The sequence below is a fragment of the Nothoprocta perdicaria genome, unplaced genomic scaffold (genome assembly GCF_003342845.1).
Source record: "Nothoprocta perdicaria isolate Ctin4 unplaced genomic scaffold, notPer1 scaffold_59, whole genome shotgun sequence".
Taxonomy (NCBI): Eukaryota; Metazoa; Chordata; class Aves; order Tinamiformes; family Tinamidae; genus Nothoprocta; species Nothoprocta perdicaria.
Genome location: NW_020455854.1, coordinates 1,113,965 through 1,134,195, shown reverse-complemented (window position 1 = coordinate 1,134,195; position 20,231 = coordinate 1,113,965). Strand labels below are relative to the sequence as shown.

Here is a 20,231-nt window from a genome sequence, read left to right as displayed (position 1 = left end):
TTTTATTGTCTTACTTCAAGCTCATCTGAACTATTCTGGTACTGTAAATGCAGGAGTATTTAGGACCTCTACTGGCAGCAAGTTCATGCACATAATTCCGGAAACTATATTCATTTCACTTATATTAACCTTTCCCTTATACAACAGCAACGAATGTTCCCATCTGTCAAGATCAGGCATAAATATATTCAATGATAGGCCTAAATTCATTTTAATCACCTTGGAGATGTGCCAAGGAATATAAAGGATTAAATACTTCACATTCTCCCAGGGCCATTTCAATTCGAATGGGTGAAGTAAGACTGAAAACAGTCACTCYTCTGCAAGACCTGACTGTGTTCAATTCATCCTGCAGCTGGAAAGTGCAGCRGACAAAGGTGGGAGCATCTGCACAACCATGAGCAGAGTCCTGGGTTTGACTTTCACTTCTGCAAACATTTCACAACCTTGGGAAAGTTCTTGGTCTTTCTGGGATTTAATTCTCTTTCGATTTATTTTTTCCTACTGTAAATCCATAATGGCAGGGTCACGTTTTAGTAACCACAGGGACAATAGGAAAAAAGAAAGTTTAAATGGAAGGTTTAAACGGAAGGTTTTCCATGGCGATTGATAGTGTCATTGTGTTTAGTACAGAATGCAAATTTTCTGGGGCTGAGTTTTTCTTTACTTCTGTGTTTGTAAAAGCCTTAGCACAACCGACCTCAGTCCTTAATAGGGGTCCTAGAGGTTGCCATAATATGATATCTGATACTGTCACTGATTTCACATAAGTGATGCTCTGGCTCTTCCCACCGTTCAGGTGAATGAGGTAAGCATATATACAGCAATGTGTGTAAGGAACCTGTTGAAGAGCTATATTAARGCAGAATTACTATAAATCACTTTCTAACCAAGTATTCCGGTGGTGTGGGCAGAATTATTGAGAAGTCACCCAAATGTAAAGTTCCTGCTTGCTTTAATCTGTGCCTCAAGAGCATCTAAAATGAACACCTCCAGAACCCCCATCACTCCTAGAACAAGCAAGCAGGCAAGTTGCCTATGTAAAGCAAGTTATTTATATAGATCACTTTTTAGGCCTGGATTCTCTACTTTCCTGCTATGGACAAATCTCTAGGCTGGATCTGTGCTATCCTGGGCCATGGCAGAGGCTGCAGCAGCTTTCGCTCCTCCGCCTTGCTGCCTGCAGCCAAGGAGAAGACCATGCACCAGCTCAGCTCAACTGAAGCCTAAAATACTGTGCCAACAAAACCCTCCTGCTTCCTATGTTAGTATCAAGTGGGAAGATGATGCGAGGCCAGAAATACTGGCTCTGTGCCAGTTAACAGCCCTCTGTGCTAGGAAAACATTTTCTTGGGAGCTTCTATGCTGCTCTGGATTCCGGGTGCTGGACTGGTGGCACACACAGGAATCTTGGCCTTCTGCTTTTGCACACTAAATTTAACTGCACCATCTCTAATTGCCTTGGTTTATTTTTAATCCTTTCTTGAGTTGGGGCAGCAGGTTCATTAAGTGGAAGAGATTTTAATCTTGTTTCAGAAACCCATTTGTGCAAAGGGAAGAATTCAGGGGCCATCTGCTGGCAGTTTGGCACATCACTGCTGGCCACAACCCCAGAGTCAGAGCGAGGAAAGTGCCGAGGACTTRCAGAAAGCACAAGCCAAACTCAGCTCTGATGCCAGAAATAGATTTAGCCTAGAAAACACATTTTTGCAAGCTTTATAATTAATATTTTTTCAATCTATAGTAAAATAGTAGCAAGGGCTAAATGCTGGGTTCAATTCCATTCACTCMGGTGCCAATGCAGCAGTTACTTCTGTCAGGTGTAAATGAAAACACCACTTGGCCACACAATGATATAAACTTACAAAATCAGCTTTGGAGCAATAGATATATATTTTTTTCAGCTACTTTTGTCACAAGATCTGAAATAGGAAATCACAAGCGAAACAGGCAAATAACTGTTTCCCTCTTCCTAAGAAATACATAGCAAGCCCTTTGTTGGAGAAAAATTCAGCTTTCTGTGCACAACTAGTAAAAAATCYATTCCTCTCGTAACTGGTGGGTTAGGCTTTGTACAGTGTACAGGCTTTGTACTGCTCTGAATCAAATATATAAACATAAGAAGCTTCATTCATTCAGGTAAAACACCTGCTGAAATCTTACAACCTCTCAAGGTCTCCCATGCAGGAAAGAATAAGATTTTTGTTTTAAATATTGCTTAGAAGCTCACTTAATTAAATTAAAACTAGCAACTCTACAGTCGAGTTGCTGAGATGATCACAGTAGTATGGCCTGTCTCATAAACTGTTAGGCTGGGACCTTGGGACCTTAAGCAGCCCTCTGTGTGCTCAAGTAAAATGTATTACAAAGGCAATTTCCAAAGATTTTGCAAGCAATCTTGTACCAAAAATAAAACAAAAAACAAAGCCACAAGACAYTCAGGTTGCAATAACAGAAATCCCAGATACTTACACCAGTAAGACAGGTAAATAATCCAAGACATATCACAAAAAACTGTGCAGATCTCAAGGCATTTACCATATATAAGGTCATATGGCACTAGGAGGAACTAAAAATATTTCTACATGTTTTGAAAACCAATTTCTACTTACAATCTTACTGTGCAAGCTGGGGCTAACTGTCACAGTAACTGGATGCTGAATGCTTTAGCACTATTCTTGGTGTTAGACAAGACCTGAGAATTTTGTCAAGAATTTTCCTATGATCTCTCATGAAAGTGTTATCAGATCAAGATTAAAGCAGTAAAGGGGCAAGGAAAGTTTTGACCCTAGTATGTTTTTAAATTTAACTTTGCAGGAACCCAAGCAGAAAATCCTTTGGTCTGAGAACTTCACCTGACATCAGTGAGCAAATCAAGGGCATACTAATATAGGAAAACTACTGATTTTGCCAGAAGGGTTATAGTGATTATGCTTGCAAGCTGGAAAAGAAAACATCAGCATGATATATTTGTTAAGCTAGAATGATTGGGTTGCMTGCTAAAATGTTTTTGTTCAGTAGGCTAGCTGTAAAGCTAAGCTGTAATAACATGATGATCATGGCAATGTAAGCACTAATACAAAGTTAACCAGTGCGGTTGTGTAGCCAAGAATTAGATGCTACAGTAAATGAGTCAACACATTCATTTCCTAATAGTTTTTGACTATGTAAGGTAGATAAAACAGTGTTTACAAGGTACTGGTAATGAGGTGGCTTTCAAATTACATGATCTTATTCTGCTATATCATGATAAAGCAATAAACAGAGAATCAAGCTGAAGCCACATTGGAAAAACACTGTTTTGGCCCAACAATAAAATAATTGGATAATAAAAGCTAACTCTGCCTTTTGCTGCCTATTGAATTAAATCAAATCAACTGCTGGATGTAAAATACGAGAGCCACGAGCACCATGCAGCGGGTTAGCTCAAGGCCAGCTCTGCTACAGGGCAGCTCTGTAACCTCAGACTGGACGGCTGCGAGGAGGGATGTGGGAGAAAGAGCTGCAAGAAGCCTCCATAGGGGCCTGTCCCTCTTGGCCTGGGAGCTGCACGTGAGGCTAAGCTGCTCGTTACCGAGCTACGCTTCAGACAAGCTCTGTAGCTCACTGGTCTTGACCCTGTCCTCAATTCATTGATTTAACTGCATGGCTTCAGCTCAGACCTGCTTCATCACTGCAGGCTCGCCGGGTGGTCACTGGACTATTGGCTGATCCTGCTTATTTTTCCTGGGCCCAGTCCCAGCCTTGCCTCCCTCTTGACTTGGGTATCCAGCTTGACCTCAGACCTGCTTCATCACTATGGACTTCCCTGGAGGCTGCAAGAGCCTCCTGCCCTCATTGCACCCGCTCTGCTCTTCTCGTTCAGGTCCTGTGTGACTCTGCTCCTTGCCCTGCCTTGCTGCTCACATGGATTGAGCATGGAGTGATAACTCCCATGGAGTGATCRGTCAACTCCATTTCATCTCACATCTTCCATTCAGTTCAGCATGATGCACAATATTCCTTCACCATCTCCCTTGGCAATAACACTTATTCTTGTCCAAAACTGACACCAAACACCAAACCTATGCATTTTATCTAGGCTATTAATACAACCTGACCTTACAATATGGATTTTACCACTACTCAAYTGGGCTTCAGTTCTGAATTCAGTCCAAAGGCCAAAATGGGGTTAAGGTGCCTGCTGCTTTCACAAGAGCTGAAGGCTGGGGCAGGATTTAGGCTTTTCCATGCATCTTTGAAACTATGAGCTGGGGAAGATTACACAAGTAAAGATGAATTCTGTCTGCCAGTCTGCATCTTAATGATAAAGTGCTTGATTCCCACTGATTTCCATTTGCTGCTTGTATATCTTGAAAATACCACTGGATATTAGCACCTTCTTTAGATGCTTAAATACCTCTGAAAATTAGTTCTCGGTCTTCTAAATTACCTGCATGCTTTTGAAAGTGTTCTCCCCAAACCTAATTCCCATTTATGTTAGTGTTTCCCACTGACAGTAAAACCAAGCACAGAGTTTGACTGAATTAGGTTAAGCTAAAAAGACAGCAACATTAAATCTGAATTTCTCTGTTTTCAAAGTTAAAGCAAGAACTCTAATGTGATCATAATGCAGCTTTTTAAAATTTTACATTCCTTTCCAAGTATCTCAGCTACCCTAATTGCAGAGTTTCTAAACTTTTTCTTTATTATTCAATTATTTATGCATATTAAAACTGGTCAGGGCAATTCTGGAAACTATGACACATGTTCCAGATCTGAACATCTATCATTGCCAAAACAAAGGACTTCAAAAACAAATTTGAAGCTATGCTACTCTTTCATATGCTCTGGCTCGTCCTTTGAATATACATGTTTATATATAGATATTACATATTTCCACTGAGAGACACAGCTGCCAAATTACAGCTTTTTTAGTTTTAAATGTCAAAACATTCAAGTTCTTTTTTTTCTTCCCTATGTTTAGCAAAGGAAAAAAAAACATGTTCTAATTCAAAGACAAATAATGCTGCTGTCTGGATGAATTTCAAATAATCTTATAAACAACTGTTACACTTGATGGATGATGGTTGATAACGCTTTTTAAAATTCTCTTAGTTTTAATGATGGATATTTCTGAAAAATAATTAAGAGCAATGTTACCCACTGAGTATTTTTACTATAGGCTGTGCTAATTTTGGCTTTTTTTTGCCTCCCCAAACAGACCATCACTTACCTGACACACCAGGTAGCCGATCACGAGGATAAGAAGCCAAGTAAACCCTGGAATGGTTAGTTTATCCCAAAGTCCATACTTTTCCTAGCAATGCTCCAAAGCCCATTACCAAACATCTGTCTTCATTTTATTGATTTCAATCTTTCAGTAACTTCAGTGCTGGAGCAGCTAATCCTGAATATGTTTTCCAAGCACATGAAGGATAAGAAAGTGATCAGGAGCAGTCAATATGGATTTGCCAAGTGGAAATTGCACTTAACCAGCATGYTGAGAGCCTTCCACAATGGGATGCCTGGCTGGAAAGACAAGGGCAGAGCAGTGCACGAGTCTACCTTGATTTCAGGAAGACTTTTGGCACTGTCTCTCATAACATCTTCACAGAGGAGCTGATAAAGTGTGTTAGATGACTGGACAGTGAGGTGTATTGAAAAGTGGCTGAAAGGTAGAGCTCAGAGGGTTGGGATCAGCAGCAGAAAGCCTGGTTGGAGGCCTGTAGATAGATGTGCACTCCTGGGGGTCAATATTGGTCAACAAGACTCAAGCACATTTCTAACAAGCAAGTACCTGCATCTTAATAAGGGCTAACTGGAATTGCCAGTAGCCCCTTTCAGCAGGCTGAGTCAAGCACTTACTGTATTTATAGGCTTCACAACCTTCAGAACAAGGATCAAAGCAGCTAAGGAGACACAGCTGTGTGTAGTGCATTGTACTTACTAGAGCAAGTCAGCAGAGACAATTTGAGCTGGCAATTTTAGGCCTATACATCAGTGATTAGTTCACTGATCAATGAGCTTTTTAATGTGCAGAAAGACAGCAGCTGTTTATAAAACAAATAAACTTGTCCCTACAGTCAGAAGCCTGTAAGATCTTTCAACTTTTGCAGTGATAAAAGAGATTTATTTCTGGTCTTAACCCAAAYCAATCATTACAGTGGACTTGTGGCAAATCTTGGAGTTTCTCTTACCTTCTTAGCTGGCCTTGTGTTCCAGGAAATCAGTGCCAGAATGAAACAGGAATAGATGTATAAATCTTAYAGCAGTGAGAAACAGCCTGGTCTTCTGAGATGTGTTCTGGGCTTTCAAAAAGCAGCTTCACACTCTCTTTATAAAAGCATCAGCCAAACCCAGGAACTACTACTAAAGTCACAACCCTCATCAATCGCTTATTCACACATAAACAAAAAAAAAGCCATGGAATTATAAAGCTGCTAGGGACTCAAAAACACAGGCTTTGCTTTAAATGTGTGACAGTTAAAATATCCCTTTCAAAAACGTTACGAAAATTATGTATTAAAATCAGATTCCTGTGAAGTAAATAACACTGAGCCCACTGATTTCAGCAAACCAGGACCTCTGCAATGCTTTCACACATCAAGCATGGAAGGAGAGGGGGCAGTTTTGAGGGAATTCCCCATCTAAGAAAGATGGAAGCTTAAGGAATCATTAGCATGAAGGAAGAGCTGTCAGGATTGCTCATCTAACCGGGTATTGCCACTCCATAACAAACATAGACTTAAAATAATGCAATGAAAATGCATTTGGCTTCAAGGATTACAGTTGCATTTGGCCAGGAGACCATTTCGAAAGGCAAGTCCTACACTGAACTACTAACCATGTGGAACAAAACGGGTGTTTTCTCTGCCATGGGCTGCTTTCCAGTAACTGAGAGCTGAGGCTGATATCTCTCCAGTTGCTCTTGGAAGCTCTTTCTCCTGTGTTTCTCTTTCATCTGAACTTCCTTTTGGGATAGCTCTCTTTCTTCTCTCCTGAAAAATATACAGATTCTTCTTTGCTTTAATTTTTACTTGGGAGAAAAAGGCTAAAATAGATTGAGAAATTTAAATCTTGGAGGCACCAAGACTTATGCAATTGGGCAAAGTGATGTCTCTGTGAAACAACAAAGAAAAGGAGCAAACTCAGATCTCTGACAAGTGGTGACAACCACTTGCCTGGGGACTGGAACATGYCATTAAGACAGTGAAAAACAAACCTCTGCTGATTCCATGTTTCACTCTGCTTTCCCACACCAAAATTCTCAGCGGATCTGTAACTCCCTTCCTCTCTTTTGCATTTGCTATAATACAGTGACAAGCTTTCCCTGAACCAAGACTTTCCATCTTTGTATATTTTGATGTTTGCTGTAAAATTTTATTTGCTATCTCCATGGCAAAAAAAAATAAGTTTGTTTTCTTCAGAAATCTTTATCCAAGCTCCAGGTGGCCCAACAACAGTTAGATTGGCCAGAAAGAGAACTGAAATTCACTAAAACCCCTGTGAGCTCTTGCTCTCTGCAATAATGACAACAAATAACTCAGATTCCTGCCAAGTGATGGTCTGTCATCTATACGGCAGGTAAACAAATTGGAGTTTTACTGAACTGATGGAAGTGATGAGCTTGAATGTCAGGAGTTCCTTGGAGRAATAACCTGTAGCCAACCATCTGCCATTTAAACCAAGCTCATTTTAGCTGAAGTGTCCCATGGCCTGCGTATAGGCAAACATTTAACACTGACAAAGCATTTGTATCTGGAGCAGGCACATTCTAATTTTTTTAAGGGCTCATATGTCAAAGTCAACATGTTAAATTTCACCCTGAAAATAGCACATAACTAATATAACCCTTGAAAAGTCAGTATAATGGAGCACTCTAACATAGCTGGGCAGAGGCACAAGGCAGCTGCCTGACTTCATCTTAGAATTAGACCTTTTGCAAGATGCATAACATAAAACTAAGCCCAACTGGGCAGAGGTCCCAACACTAGAGTAAGCTCTCTGTGATTTCTTGGTTGATAACATGGAAATTTCTCCTTTTTTAGCTTTCCAAGATATTTCTGTGCTATGTCAGCTGCTCATGGGTATTCTTTCTCAAAATCAAAGAGATCATACCTTCAAACTCTTGCAATTTTCATGAAGCAAGACAAAGAATCAGAATTGTTAATCGCTTTTTTTTGAAGAAAAAAAAGTTGAGAGTTCAGACATGATACATCTTTCAATATAAAGGCTTTTTATACTGAGAAAGGAAATAAACCATTTTCACATTCCCTAGGAACAGGACAAGAAGCAATAAGCTTAAATTGGAGGTGGAAAAATTTAAATCAGACTTAAAGCAAAGCTTTACAGTTGTAAGGATAATTAAGCAACGGAATATACTGCCTAGGGAGTCAAGGAATCCTCACGATCGAAGATTTCAGGACCACGTTATATAAATATCTGCCAGGAAAGGATTAGATTATAGCTTAATCTCTCCCCATAGAGGGAGAAGGAGTGATCTCCTAAGTCCCTTCCAGCCTTATTTTCTATGATGCTATGCTTATTAGATCCCACTATTTTTCTTCATAAAGGAGATTAATACCATTATCCCCCTTTTACATAAAATCAAAACTAAGGAAAATGCCTCAAATTGTGATGTTAGTGGTGCCATAGCAAAGTATAACCAATCCCAGGAGAGTTCTCTCATCTACCAAGTCAGGCTGCCTCTAAAATYATCAAACAATAGCTGCCATGTTTGTCTGTCTGTCTAGGCAATGCAAGACACATCTTTGTTCCCTAAGTTACAGACAAGATAATAAATAAAAGTTCTTTAATCTTAAACAATTAGATAAACTGCAATCAAAACTACTGATGACTTTTTCTGGCATGGTACCTTAGCAATTCCACTGCAGTTAGAGGGGATTCTGGAGCATTTCCTGGATGTTGAACCACCTCAGTCTCAGTATTGTGTTCCCTTTCTGTGTTAGTTTCACTGACCCCATGGTTTGACAAGGGGAGATTTCCATTCTCTGTCTCCAAACTCATGAAATACCTGGAAATCACCTTGCTGGTCTCTTGTCTCACTTTAAAATACCGTTTTCGCCTGACTTTCAAGGCACCCGTCTCTTCCAAATCCTCCGKATCTTGTTTTGTGCCTTCAAGTCTTTGAGCTGGTGTAGAAGTTTTACAAAGATGCCTGGAGGCTTCTTTACGGGCTGCATGGAGTTGTTGCAGCAGCAGGCTTTTCCCCGAACAATTCTTTCTGCAAAGAAAATGCAACAAATGGTTTAATCAAGATAGAATATTATAGGGAATAAATTCACGCATTGAGGAACCTTTTGTTTGAGTGACAGCTCAAAGCAGGCACTAGGCATATATATGGGTAGTGGTCACAGACAAGAGCAGCACTGGCACACAGGCAGCAAAATACAGCAGTACAGATACAGAAGGTGAACTGGATCTTCCTGGCTATTTGCTCACCTGAATTTCAGGTAGCAGGATTTTAAAAGAAGTATTTGAGGAACCCTGGCTAAATGTAATGTTTACATGGCAATCAGATAGTCTGCAGACTTTCTTCCCCTTTCGACATAGCAGTTGGGTTCAAATACATATAGAGGGAAAACATCTTCCAGGAATCTTAGAATTTCTTTGACCCTTGTGTCTTCCTTGTTAATGGGACAGTGCAACTGTCACCTTCCAAATCTTGTGATTGTACTATGCTGTGAAATGTCCCATCCACAGCAGATCAAGCAGGATATGGTTATTGTTTTGCTGTCCTGTACAGTGAAGATAAGACTCCCAAATTATTTGATATAGTAAAACTCACACTAATCTGCAACTCATTGCAGGGTTATAACCAAAGAATATACCCTGTTTTAGTGACAGCTGTAAAGTACATCAATTGGGTAGCAGCTTGAGACGAATGTTGATGCTGTGTTAGGCAATGTATGTGAGTGTACCTACCCAATCAGGAACCTTGTAGGAATGGGAACCCCTGCTTCTTGGAACCCCAGAGGAACACCTAGGAAACACCCTCTTTCACAAGCAGACTTTTGGAGATTTCTGAAGTCTCTCCCTTCAAGCACCTGACAGGCAGGTATGTTATGGTATAGAAGACATAGCTCAAATTAGCGTTTACCTCAAGTAAATGAGGTAAGAATCTTGCCCTGCTCCAATGATGAAGCTTCCCTATTTGAGAACAGAATTAGATGTTATTTGCCAAGCATTTGTGTATTTATTTCAGCAACATTAAAACTAATGAAAATTCTATCAGCTAAGCTCTGCTTTTCATCCCTGCAGATTTACATTGACGCAGCTCCTGGATGTGCATCAGTGCCTATGAGTTTCCCAAGCATCTTCACATTCCTCCTTTTTGCTGGCTATGGATTAGGTGTTCTAAACTGCTAAATTACACTGTTTGGGCTCTCTTCCTTGGCAAGTCATTTATTCTAACTACTGAAAAAGACTAACTGGCTGGTGCGACAATAAAAAAATGATCTGCTTGCCCTCTGTATTGTTGTGTGTTGACATGCATCAGATATCTAAAGATAATCCAGAGCACAAAGCAGTGAAGATGATTTAAAATCGACATACGCGCTTGAAATTCAACAAATGTCTAACAATCAGTGTGTATGAATCAAACCCTATGCTTAGTAACAGGAGAAAGCTGGCATCTTTGCATATTGAAGAATTCACAGTTCAGGATTCCATGGCTATATATATATCTACACAATTAAGGAGAACTGTGAGCTTTCCCACCCACGCAATGTATTCAATAACCTCTTTAAATCAACATCCATTTCTAGATCTGTTTTATTATTTCTAAAAATAAAAGGGTTGTCTGAATCAACTTCCTCTAACACTTTCAAAGTTTGGTTCTGAGTCACTAAAAAAAAGAAAGAAAGAACCACAAAAAACCCACAGTTTTCTCATGTCATTCAAATATTTCAGTGGAAAAAGAGAGTGAAGTTCCCAACTACCCATGTCTACTCTGCATGTGTCTTTTGAGTAATTCCCCTGCAGCTGTAAAGCACAGTGCTGCACTGCCTCAAGCATCAACAGCATCAACTTCAGTACCTTTATCATGCAACAGAAAGTGCAGAGCAATATCCCGAGGCCRGATGGAAACACTTTGTATTTATTATTAGGCTGGGCACTTCTGCTGTGAAGAGCACAAATGGAGGTTTTTGCTATGTGAGCTTTCACTCTTACTGCCTGGGAAATGACTTTAATTTTAAGAAAAAGTGAACACTCATGTCATTTGAACTGGAGTCCTCGTAAAGAATCTTACATTATCCTTTTTGCTTGGTCCGTAGATGTCACAGTTTCTTCTTCTTCTTCAGTGGAGCTGTCACTTTCACTATGAAACAAACGAGACACCAGAGTATTAGTGAACTCTGTTCAAACTGGATTTTGGCTTACTAGCTATTTATAGAAGGCAAATCTGAAAACATTAGGAAAAAAAAGGGAGATATACTTTTGAGGAAGATTTCTGGGTTTTATGGATGGTTCGTCATAATATCATTCCAGCAAAATATATTCAATACCACTAAAACACAATATGTCAGCTAAGGTCATTCAAAGCTCCTTACTGTTTATTATCTACACTTATTTTTTCTGATTTTTTTTYCAAAATTGCTCTCCGTAAAATGTGAATATCCAGAGAAGAGGGCAAACTGCTACTTCAGACCCCATTAGCTCTAGGAGAAAGAATGTTTGCCAGAATCTGTAGCAGATTTCAAGAAGAACCTGGTCTCCCAGACAGGACAATGGGGCCCTCTTTTCACACAGGACACTGGGGAGCCAGCAACACCAGTTGTTTCCCAAGAATGTAATCAAGAACTTCCATTTTTATACAGTGCTATCAGAATGTTAGCCCAACTCCAGCAGGCAACTCCAAGCACTGCTTGCAGACATCACCTAATTCTTCAGAGATGGAAAATTTGCTTAAAGTTATTTCCCTGGAGGACTTGCATGCCCTTTCCATGCTGCTTGCACCTCTGCTTGTTGTGACAGAGGTTATATTTCCTTGAGATTGCTACAATATTCAGCTAGGGGTTATCCCTTTCTACTAAGGTCAAAGAGAGGTGGAAAAGTGGAGAAAACTTTAAAGGTTATATTTCACCATAAGCATGAGACACAAAGAGAAGGTTACCTACTTTTCATTAGCAGCAAAGTCAAAATTTACCTTTGTTTTTCAGCAGGGAATGATACTGACTTCTGTGGTTTGGCATCTCTTAAATCAATGTAAACTGTTGGAGGCTCTGGTGGGTGCTGTAATTTCATCACRTTCATCCTTACAGAATTTGGTGAAGACAACAGGAAGGCAACATCCCTAAGTACAGAAAACACCGTTTCAGCATGTCCTCCTCCTTAACCAAGCAGAAGGTTCAGCAGGACACTGGTTACAATCAGAATTAGATTGAGAAAAAAATTTTGTCTTTGGCTAAGGCATAGATTCAAACTCAGCTTCTGCCTACTGACCACAAGCTTTCAGAGCTGAATTTAAAGATTCAGTTTCCCTCTAGGCAAACCCCTCCTCATGCCTCCTGCGACTCATTTTTTGTTCTTAAAAAGTGACGAGCATGTCACATTGCAAATCATACTGTAAAACACACGAAAGGAGACAGTTACGGTACCAAATGGTATACAAGTTTTGAAAGTCATGAGTCTATGAGTAAAATAGATCCTTTTATCCTCTCYGCTTCCTTTGGCAATTTTATCTTATCCTTCGGAGAATACACAGTGCAAATATCTTCCTAACTCCCTCTGCTCTGCCTGAAAGGTCACCTTCCACCTTTCACTTTACTGGCTTCTCTTGCTATTGTTTCCTCCATTCTGCCATCAACGTTGTTGCCTCTGAACTGTCTGGAAATCAAATCAAATCATTATCAAATATACAACATGAACAACTGACCCTTTTTTTCTCCTCTAATGTAACTGTAGCACATTCTAACTATGAAAACAAAATTTTGGCTATAGAGACAAGGCTCTATGAGACATCATGACTTTTCAGACATTCCTCTTTCTACTAATGATGACCCCACAAATGTGACAATCAGAGAAGAGGACCTACTTCTTATTCTGTTGCTGTTCTTGAGAGGAGAGCTTGGCTGACAGCCACTTGCAGCATGGAGAAGATGTCTTGGATTGCCTGGCACACAGCTCTTCTAGCTTTTTCATGAGCTCATTTTCAGACCTAGCCCTCAAGGTCTCTAAGAAAGAACAAAGGAAAAAGACCAGCTATGCTCTTTTTGCAAAGGGATCACCCTATGTACCCCTTTCGTTGTTTTCACATGGTCTCTTTTCTCTGTAGCTTGTCAGATGAAGGGGGATGAAAAAGATATTATTGGCATTTGGCTCTAACTAAGCTCAACTTCATACCTTCATCTGTCTTGTCCCTGATTCACTCTCAGACCACAATGGGCCACAAAGCACTGGCTCAAACTAAAAAATCATAATAAATTCCTACAATGCTTTAAACAGGCAATCAAAGCACAACTATGATCTCAACATCCAAGAAGATGCTGCAGGAAATGACTTAATAAAAAAAATGAAGCTTATTTTCAAACATTTTCAGCAAAGGTAGTATTAGCTTTGCAGTGTTACCAGGATGTGCTGAAGAGCAGGCAACTTTCTCTAAGCAGGTGCAATCACTCTTCTGCTGCTCCATCTCCTCAAGAATCTTGTCTAGATCCCATTTCTCAATATCCTGAAAGAAGATGATTAAACAGTGATGGAAAATCCATGCCCAAAAGGCTGTTACAATGTAGAAATCCCATTCAGACACAGTCTATGTGGTAACTCCATCAGATGCTCTGCCGCACATCTGCCTGGATAACATCTGGAATTTTATCCTCCTCATCTTCAGTACTATGCTGCCCTCACTTGCCAGTAAATGAGCCAGTGCTCCAGCATAGAAACAGCAGGTTTGCCGTGAGCCCACACAGCTGAGCRTGACTTAAAAAGTGGTATTTATTGTTTGAACATTGCCTACGTACCCTTACTGTCATGGCTCTGCACATGTGGCACAGGCAAGTGCGTCATAATTTCTAACAAAACWTGATGAAGGATCTAACTATATTCAAATATCGAATACTGTCTCCTGCCACACTTAAAAAAATCTGCCTAGACAGATACTTCTAACGTGGATTGAACTGACGGTGCCTTAATAAGAGAAACAAAAGACCCACAACATTTTCTTCCACCTTCAGCTTCAAGCCAGGGCATATTCCTACTCCTTTAAGCAGAGTCAACATTAGCTTTGATCTTACAATTATTTATCCAAAATGAGAAGATGAGATGATCTCAACATCTCGTCAGTGTGAATATTTAGCCATGCATACACTGGCTGAAGGTACGTTCACACTGCCTGCTGCTAACTTAGGTATAACCACCAGTCTACCTGTGAGGACCCAAAAGGCATTTAAAACATCAATTGATTTTCCCTCATGAACACTATTTGGAATGTCATTTTTCATTACAGATATGCACATCTAGTCTATACTACCACCAGAGCAGATATTGTTTAAAAATACTTCTGATTTTTGGAAAAGGAAGTTGGCTGTCATAATTATGTCACAACTGCAACAAAACCCTACCTTTCATGCAGCCACCTCAAGCTTTCTAGAAAAGCAGCACTAGTCTCAAAAACAAATACAATTTCACCTTGTAAAAATCTTCATCATTTATCACTTGCATCTGAGACCTGATTTTCACTCTTTCCAGACCAATAAATCTCCATAGGTAGCTGAACCATGATTAGGTCTACTCTAACATTGCAGTCTGCAGCTGAAGAAAGATAAAGCCTAATGATTGCCACAAGTCTCTCTGAAGTCTCTTACCCTGACATGAAACTAATCTTGATTCAGCAATATCATTTAGATGTATTGGATTGGAAAGAGTGACAACTGATGAATAACTGAGTGCACTATCACGAGAACCAAATCACAGTTCAGTACAGGTGCTGTTTTCATAAAAGGCAGCTTTTAGCTAACAACTTGAAGTCAAGCACAACATACAAATTTGTTCTAATTATAATGCAATTAATACTTAGCTTATTTTTAAAACTGTGCTTACTCTTTTAATACAAATCACTATAATAATAAATCTAACTGTCAGATAACCTGGATTTCAGAAAAACTCCAAATACTACTTTTTCTCACCCCAGCATTACTGCAGGATCAGGGAAGAAAAGRCAAGATGCTGGACAGTCAGAATCCTCACAGTTTTTATAAAAAATCTGACTGAACAGAAACTATTGATGTCTTCTCAGGGACAGACTTTGTGGTTGGCTTTCCTGAACATGCACATATGAATACGAATGTTGTGGTGTGTACAGAATTCAGCATTTGGTTGTTTATTCCCCCATCCACATGAACATCAGCTCTAGAAAGCATCTCTTAGGCTCACTTACCTTCAATGACAAATGGATTAGTTCTTGAGGATGTTCATGTGAGAAAGTTTCCTCCTCAGTGGTTTGTTCTGTAATGACACTAGTGGCCTCCAAGGCTGGCTCAACTTTTAGCTCTGTGTGGCTTGGKGATGGCTCCAGAAATACTTTAGAGAGTATTTTTGTCTCTATCAATTTTCTTCTCTCTTTTTTATTGCTTGGCTCTTCCATAGAGAACACTATATCAGGCCAAAATTCCTCTGTCTCCCCATCCTGTCTCCTGTCCAGTTCCTTCTCTTCAAATTGATCTGCAAAAGAATCTGCAAGAGATTCTTCAAGAACAGTTCTTTTTGGCCCTGGAATTTCCTCAATATRGCTGGCAAGACTGGAGGTTTCATCTTTAATCACTTGCACATGTTTTTTTGCAGAGACTTTGACACCCTCTGTTTCTTTCTGCAAGCCAAAACTTTCCAGGTCTTCATTCCAGACCTTCCAYGGATGTCTTGCTGTTTCCTGTATTTGCTACAGGTAGAGAAAATACACATGCAGAAGGTCACATCTCCCCTACAAAGCTACAAAAGTGGACTGTAAGCCAAAAGAAAGGGACTGGCAAACAGCAATTCCAACTCAGACACCATCTGGTTGCAGCACACAGCATGTTTTGCCATAGAAAGCAGTAAGACTGTTTACTTTGTAAAGCCTGAAACTTCAGAAAGTAATAAAGTGCTTGAAATTAATTTGCCTTATATCTAGTCATAATGTGATATGTCTTACACCAAGATAAAAGAAGCAGAAAAGTGGTACAGGAAGCTAGTCTTCACTATGACGAAATAATGGGAAGACTGAAGCTTGTTTTCAAGCTTCCTATGATGAGTATTAGATATAATATAATCAGAGCAGTTGTACAGGGGATTAGCTTCATACTAGTCCTCTCTGTTCTCCACTGTCCTAGACTGACATTTTCTAGCTGCATAAAGTAGTGGTTGAAATTATATCAAACCCTGGAAGGTTTAGAAGCCATTGTGCAGCATTACTGTTAAGGCATGGATGCTCAGTGGCTTCACAGGGCCCTCTGAGCCTGAGGGAACCCATGTTCAGCCATTGAGCTGCAGGCAATAAGTTTATCACAGAAAGGGCCATAGACTCAGTAAGTAGAGTCTTCTTCTTTAACAATTTGGTATAATCATCAACCCATAAAGACTTGCATGTTCTTTCTGATTAGCAGTCTGCTAYTGTTTCTCATTGAACACTTATGATTACACAGCAACCAGCATCTCCCCACCGTTGATATGTATATTATTCAAAATAAGTTTTGTTAGAGTTAGAAGACGCCACAAGATATCTTCAGAGACAGGATAATGAGTAAAATGAAGGTTAGGATTTTGGAGAGGAATAGAGGGAATCCATAATACAAGGGACTAAGGAATGTCATAGGTCTTGAAAAAAAAGAGTAGAAGGACAATAATAGAAATTTCAAGAAGACGGGACATGGAGAAAAAGACTTAAGTCTCCCAAGCAGAGAAAGCTTCAAAGAGGAGTTATGTAAAGAAAAGTCTAAACCACAGTGCAAAATAATACTGGTGACCATGTCTTATACGACAAAAAATCAGTCAAGTAATTACACTAAAGGTAGCTATCCACACTGCAGATGACCAAAAGAGTGGCGTTAACAGTAGTACAGTCTACACAGAGCAATCAACAACCTGCATATTCGAGTGTTCCCAGGAAAATTCCATCAGTTCTTCTGACAGGTCAGGAATTAAGTTTGGATGTTTTCGTTGGAAGATGAAAAGCTCCTCRTCRCTCTCACAATCAGACTGTCAACAAWAAATAAATAAATAAAWGAGAAACTCTAATCTCCAAYTAAGTAWCTGTTTTGTAGTGACAAATTTCACCCTTTCACCACTTCACTACAGTTCAGAAACCAGAATATTCTTTGTCATATCTTCACTAGACAGTCTGATACCACAAGATTCAGTAACCTACACTATCACTACAGTGGCCTTACATCAGCAAAAGCTACAAAAACCTCCCCCTCACCCTTATATTACCATGGAGGTTGATGACTAACATTACCCCTGAACTAAATAAGGACAAGAGTGGGCAAGTCCTCTAATTCCTAAATAATCCCATGCACCTGTCAATCTAACAGACTCCACTGCCTCATTTACGATTCAAATGGCAAAGCAACATCCACCTGCTGTGGACAGATTTTAAATAGAATGGAAAAGCTCTTTCCTCAACATATAATAGATGTTTGAGATGAATTTTTATGTACAGACACCAAATTGAGATTAAGCACTTCCTCAGCAGACAGTAAGAAACCAAGTTTCCTGTTTGTCTCTCTGCTTTGCGATGTGACACTTYCAGCAACTCGCACTATGGAGAATTCTCATTGTCTGGGGTAATTAACATTCCTTACCATGGAGGAAACTGCAGCAGAATTGTTTTTCTCTTAAAAAGATGCATATCAGCTTGACCAAAGTACTCTTAGGACATAAAATCCTGTTAGCCACTGTCATTTCCAAATGCAGGATCACAACCCATTGAGATCATAGATCTCAGATGCATAAATGTATCTTGACATGAGCAGAAATCACTCAAAGGTGTTAACACTGAAATCACAGTCTCAGCAAGCTGCTGTTTTATATTAAGCAGGAAGGGATTATACAATCAGCTCTTTTGAATGCAAATTAAGGGTAGTATGTAAATGCCAAAGAGATTGCCTCAATTCCTCCATTGTGCTCAATATGTAATAAAAAAAAAAAAGAAAATTTGGAGAGCATTTATTTAAGTTAAAACAAACAAATAAAACAACAAACAAACAAAAYGGATGTTAAATGTGATTTACAGGTACTTAGCACCAAAGCACAAAGTCATCCTTCTGCCCTAACACTATCGTATCCTCATGTAACAAGAATGCCTAGAACTCGTTCCTGAGTCTAGGGCCTTGCTGTGTACTGCACACACACTAAAATGCCATGCTTGCTTTAAATAACTAAAGCAGAATGTAGGCAGAAAGSAACTGAGAAACACCGAGGCAATATGATTTGTCCAACAGTTTATTGACAGAGCCAGGAACAGAGACCAAGTCATGGAATCTGTACAACTTTTTACCCACTTCATCACACTGCTTTTCATGACAGCTGCTTTACACCCCATGGTGAAATTTCCATTCCTGGCACTGGTCACAGGGCTCATTTTGTATGATAAAAGGTCACACTAAGCTAGAACAAAGTATTTTCTTTAAGGGTTCACAAATATTTTCTTTAAGGAAATACATATTTGAAAACAAACAGAATATTCTGGTTTGGACAAAATGCCCCAGCAGTCAACTCTGGAGGCGCACAATCACCTGAGGAAAGACAGTGTGAGAAGTGGCACCTCAGACTAGGGAGATAYATGTTTGGATTACTGCCACCAAATTGTAGCTCTTGTGTGAACTTCAGGTTAGAAAATCAGTCTCATTTTTAGGTTCCAAATATTGCACAAGATGTGGTGGTAATTACATCCTGGCAATTACTGCTAATGCAACAGTCTGATGACTAATAGTCACTACAATAGCACTAGGAGCACAAAAGCAGCATCAAGGATACCGTGCTCAAGGATACTCAGAAATGCCTGGCTAAGGTGAGTCTCTCGTGCTTTTGAGACATTTTTCTAAGGACTCGTGTAAGAAGTGCTTACTGTGGAAGTGTCAGAGTCCAGAGATGGGAGCTGATCTTTCACTGCAGCGAGAATGGCTCCCCACTGAAACGCGATGTCATTCCGAACGGGAGATGTATGAGGCTCCAGCAGACACTCTGCATTCTCACTTTGCCCTTCTGAGGCCATTTGAACAGCTGCCCTTCAGCTGAATGAAAGATGAACTTGGTACACATCATGCCAGAAAACAAAAGATCACATCAGTATAAAGCAAGAACAGCATATGTATATTCAGGATCAACATAATTCTCAACACTCTCAGGGTTTTCACTCCCAGCAATGAATGAGATCTGCACTCCTGGAGACTTTCCTTCCCATCTGAGTTCCGCAAGGCCCAGGCCTTTCTGTCCTACGCACTACACACACACAGACCTAGGGCCATGCAGTGGGCAGTTTAGCCCTTCATTTATAAAACGTTTTTTGGCTGGGCTGATTTGTAACTGTATTCTCAGAAAGGCACATCCTCACTGCCTAGATTAACAGGGAAAGAGAAGGTGTGAAACTGCTCATATTTGGCCTTTCTCCTCATATTCCCTCCACACTATTCAAAGATGGATAAAACTATTTACGACTGCTTTTTATCACTGGATTTGCATTAAAAAAACATAGTTTAGACTAGCTGTGCTCTTGGATTTTGACCTCTCAAACCACTTATAAAGTGGACGCCTTTCTCATGCTTTCCCTGATGTATGACAGGAGGGAAGAAAATGTTAGCAGGGGATACCAATGTGCTTGTTAAGTAACTAATCCCAATGGAAGGCCTTTGCTTTGGTATTTGTGTGCAACAACAGCATGGCTCCCCGGAGAAGGAAAAGTGGCAGTAAATCAGTGCCAGCTGGCAGGAAAGGTTAAGAGGTTTGTGACTGTATGCAGTGAAGGAATTACTTGATTGTCCATGTAATTAAAATATGACAACTGTTTGTTTTGGCATGGATGGACAGGGCGCCTCTCACATAAATAAACCTCATCCCATGCGCTGRGAAGTTCACAACGCAGGAAGCGCCTCTGCCAGCGCTGCCCATGCCCCCGCCGCCAGCAGCTCCGCTTTTATCTCCGCGATGGAACCGCCTCAGGGAGGCAGCGCTGGAAGCCGCTTTGGCCAGGCTGGCGGGGTCACCATGGCCGAAACGGCTCTCGGGTCCACGGGCGGTTGGGAGCGGCAGGATCCGGG

General features: G+C 40.2%; 1 protein-coding gene across 1 annotated transcript in view; it reads right to left on the bottom strand.

Annotated features, from left to right (window-relative positions):
- The window catches only part of CUNH16orf71 (chromosome unknown C16orf71 homolog), a 64,359-nt gene extending 45,132 nt beyond the window's left edge, over window positions 1-19,227 (bottom strand). The window contains exons 1-9 of the mRNA XM_026049096.1: window positions 19,043-19,227; window positions 17,059-17,172; window positions 15,380-15,877; window positions 13,573-13,675; window positions 13,040-13,178; window positions 12,152-12,298; window positions 11,255-11,323; window positions 9,017-9,226; window positions 6,827-6,980 (exon numbers count right to left, since the gene is read on the bottom strand). Of these exons, the coding sequence (XP_025904881.1) occupies window positions 6,827-6,980; window positions 9,017-9,226; window positions 11,255-11,323; window positions 12,152-12,298; window positions 13,040-13,178; window positions 13,573-13,675; window positions 15,380-15,877; window positions 17,059-17,172; window positions 19,043-19,189 (1,581 nt within the window). The 5' untranslated portion in view covers window positions 19,190-19,227. The remainder of the gene's footprint in view (window positions 1-6,826; window positions 6,981-9,016; window positions 9,227-11,254; window positions 11,324-12,151; window positions 12,299-13,039; window positions 13,179-13,572; window positions 13,676-15,379; window positions 15,878-17,058; window positions 17,173-19,042) is intronic.
- Between the last annotated feature and the right edge of the window lie 1,004 nt (window positions 19,228-20,231).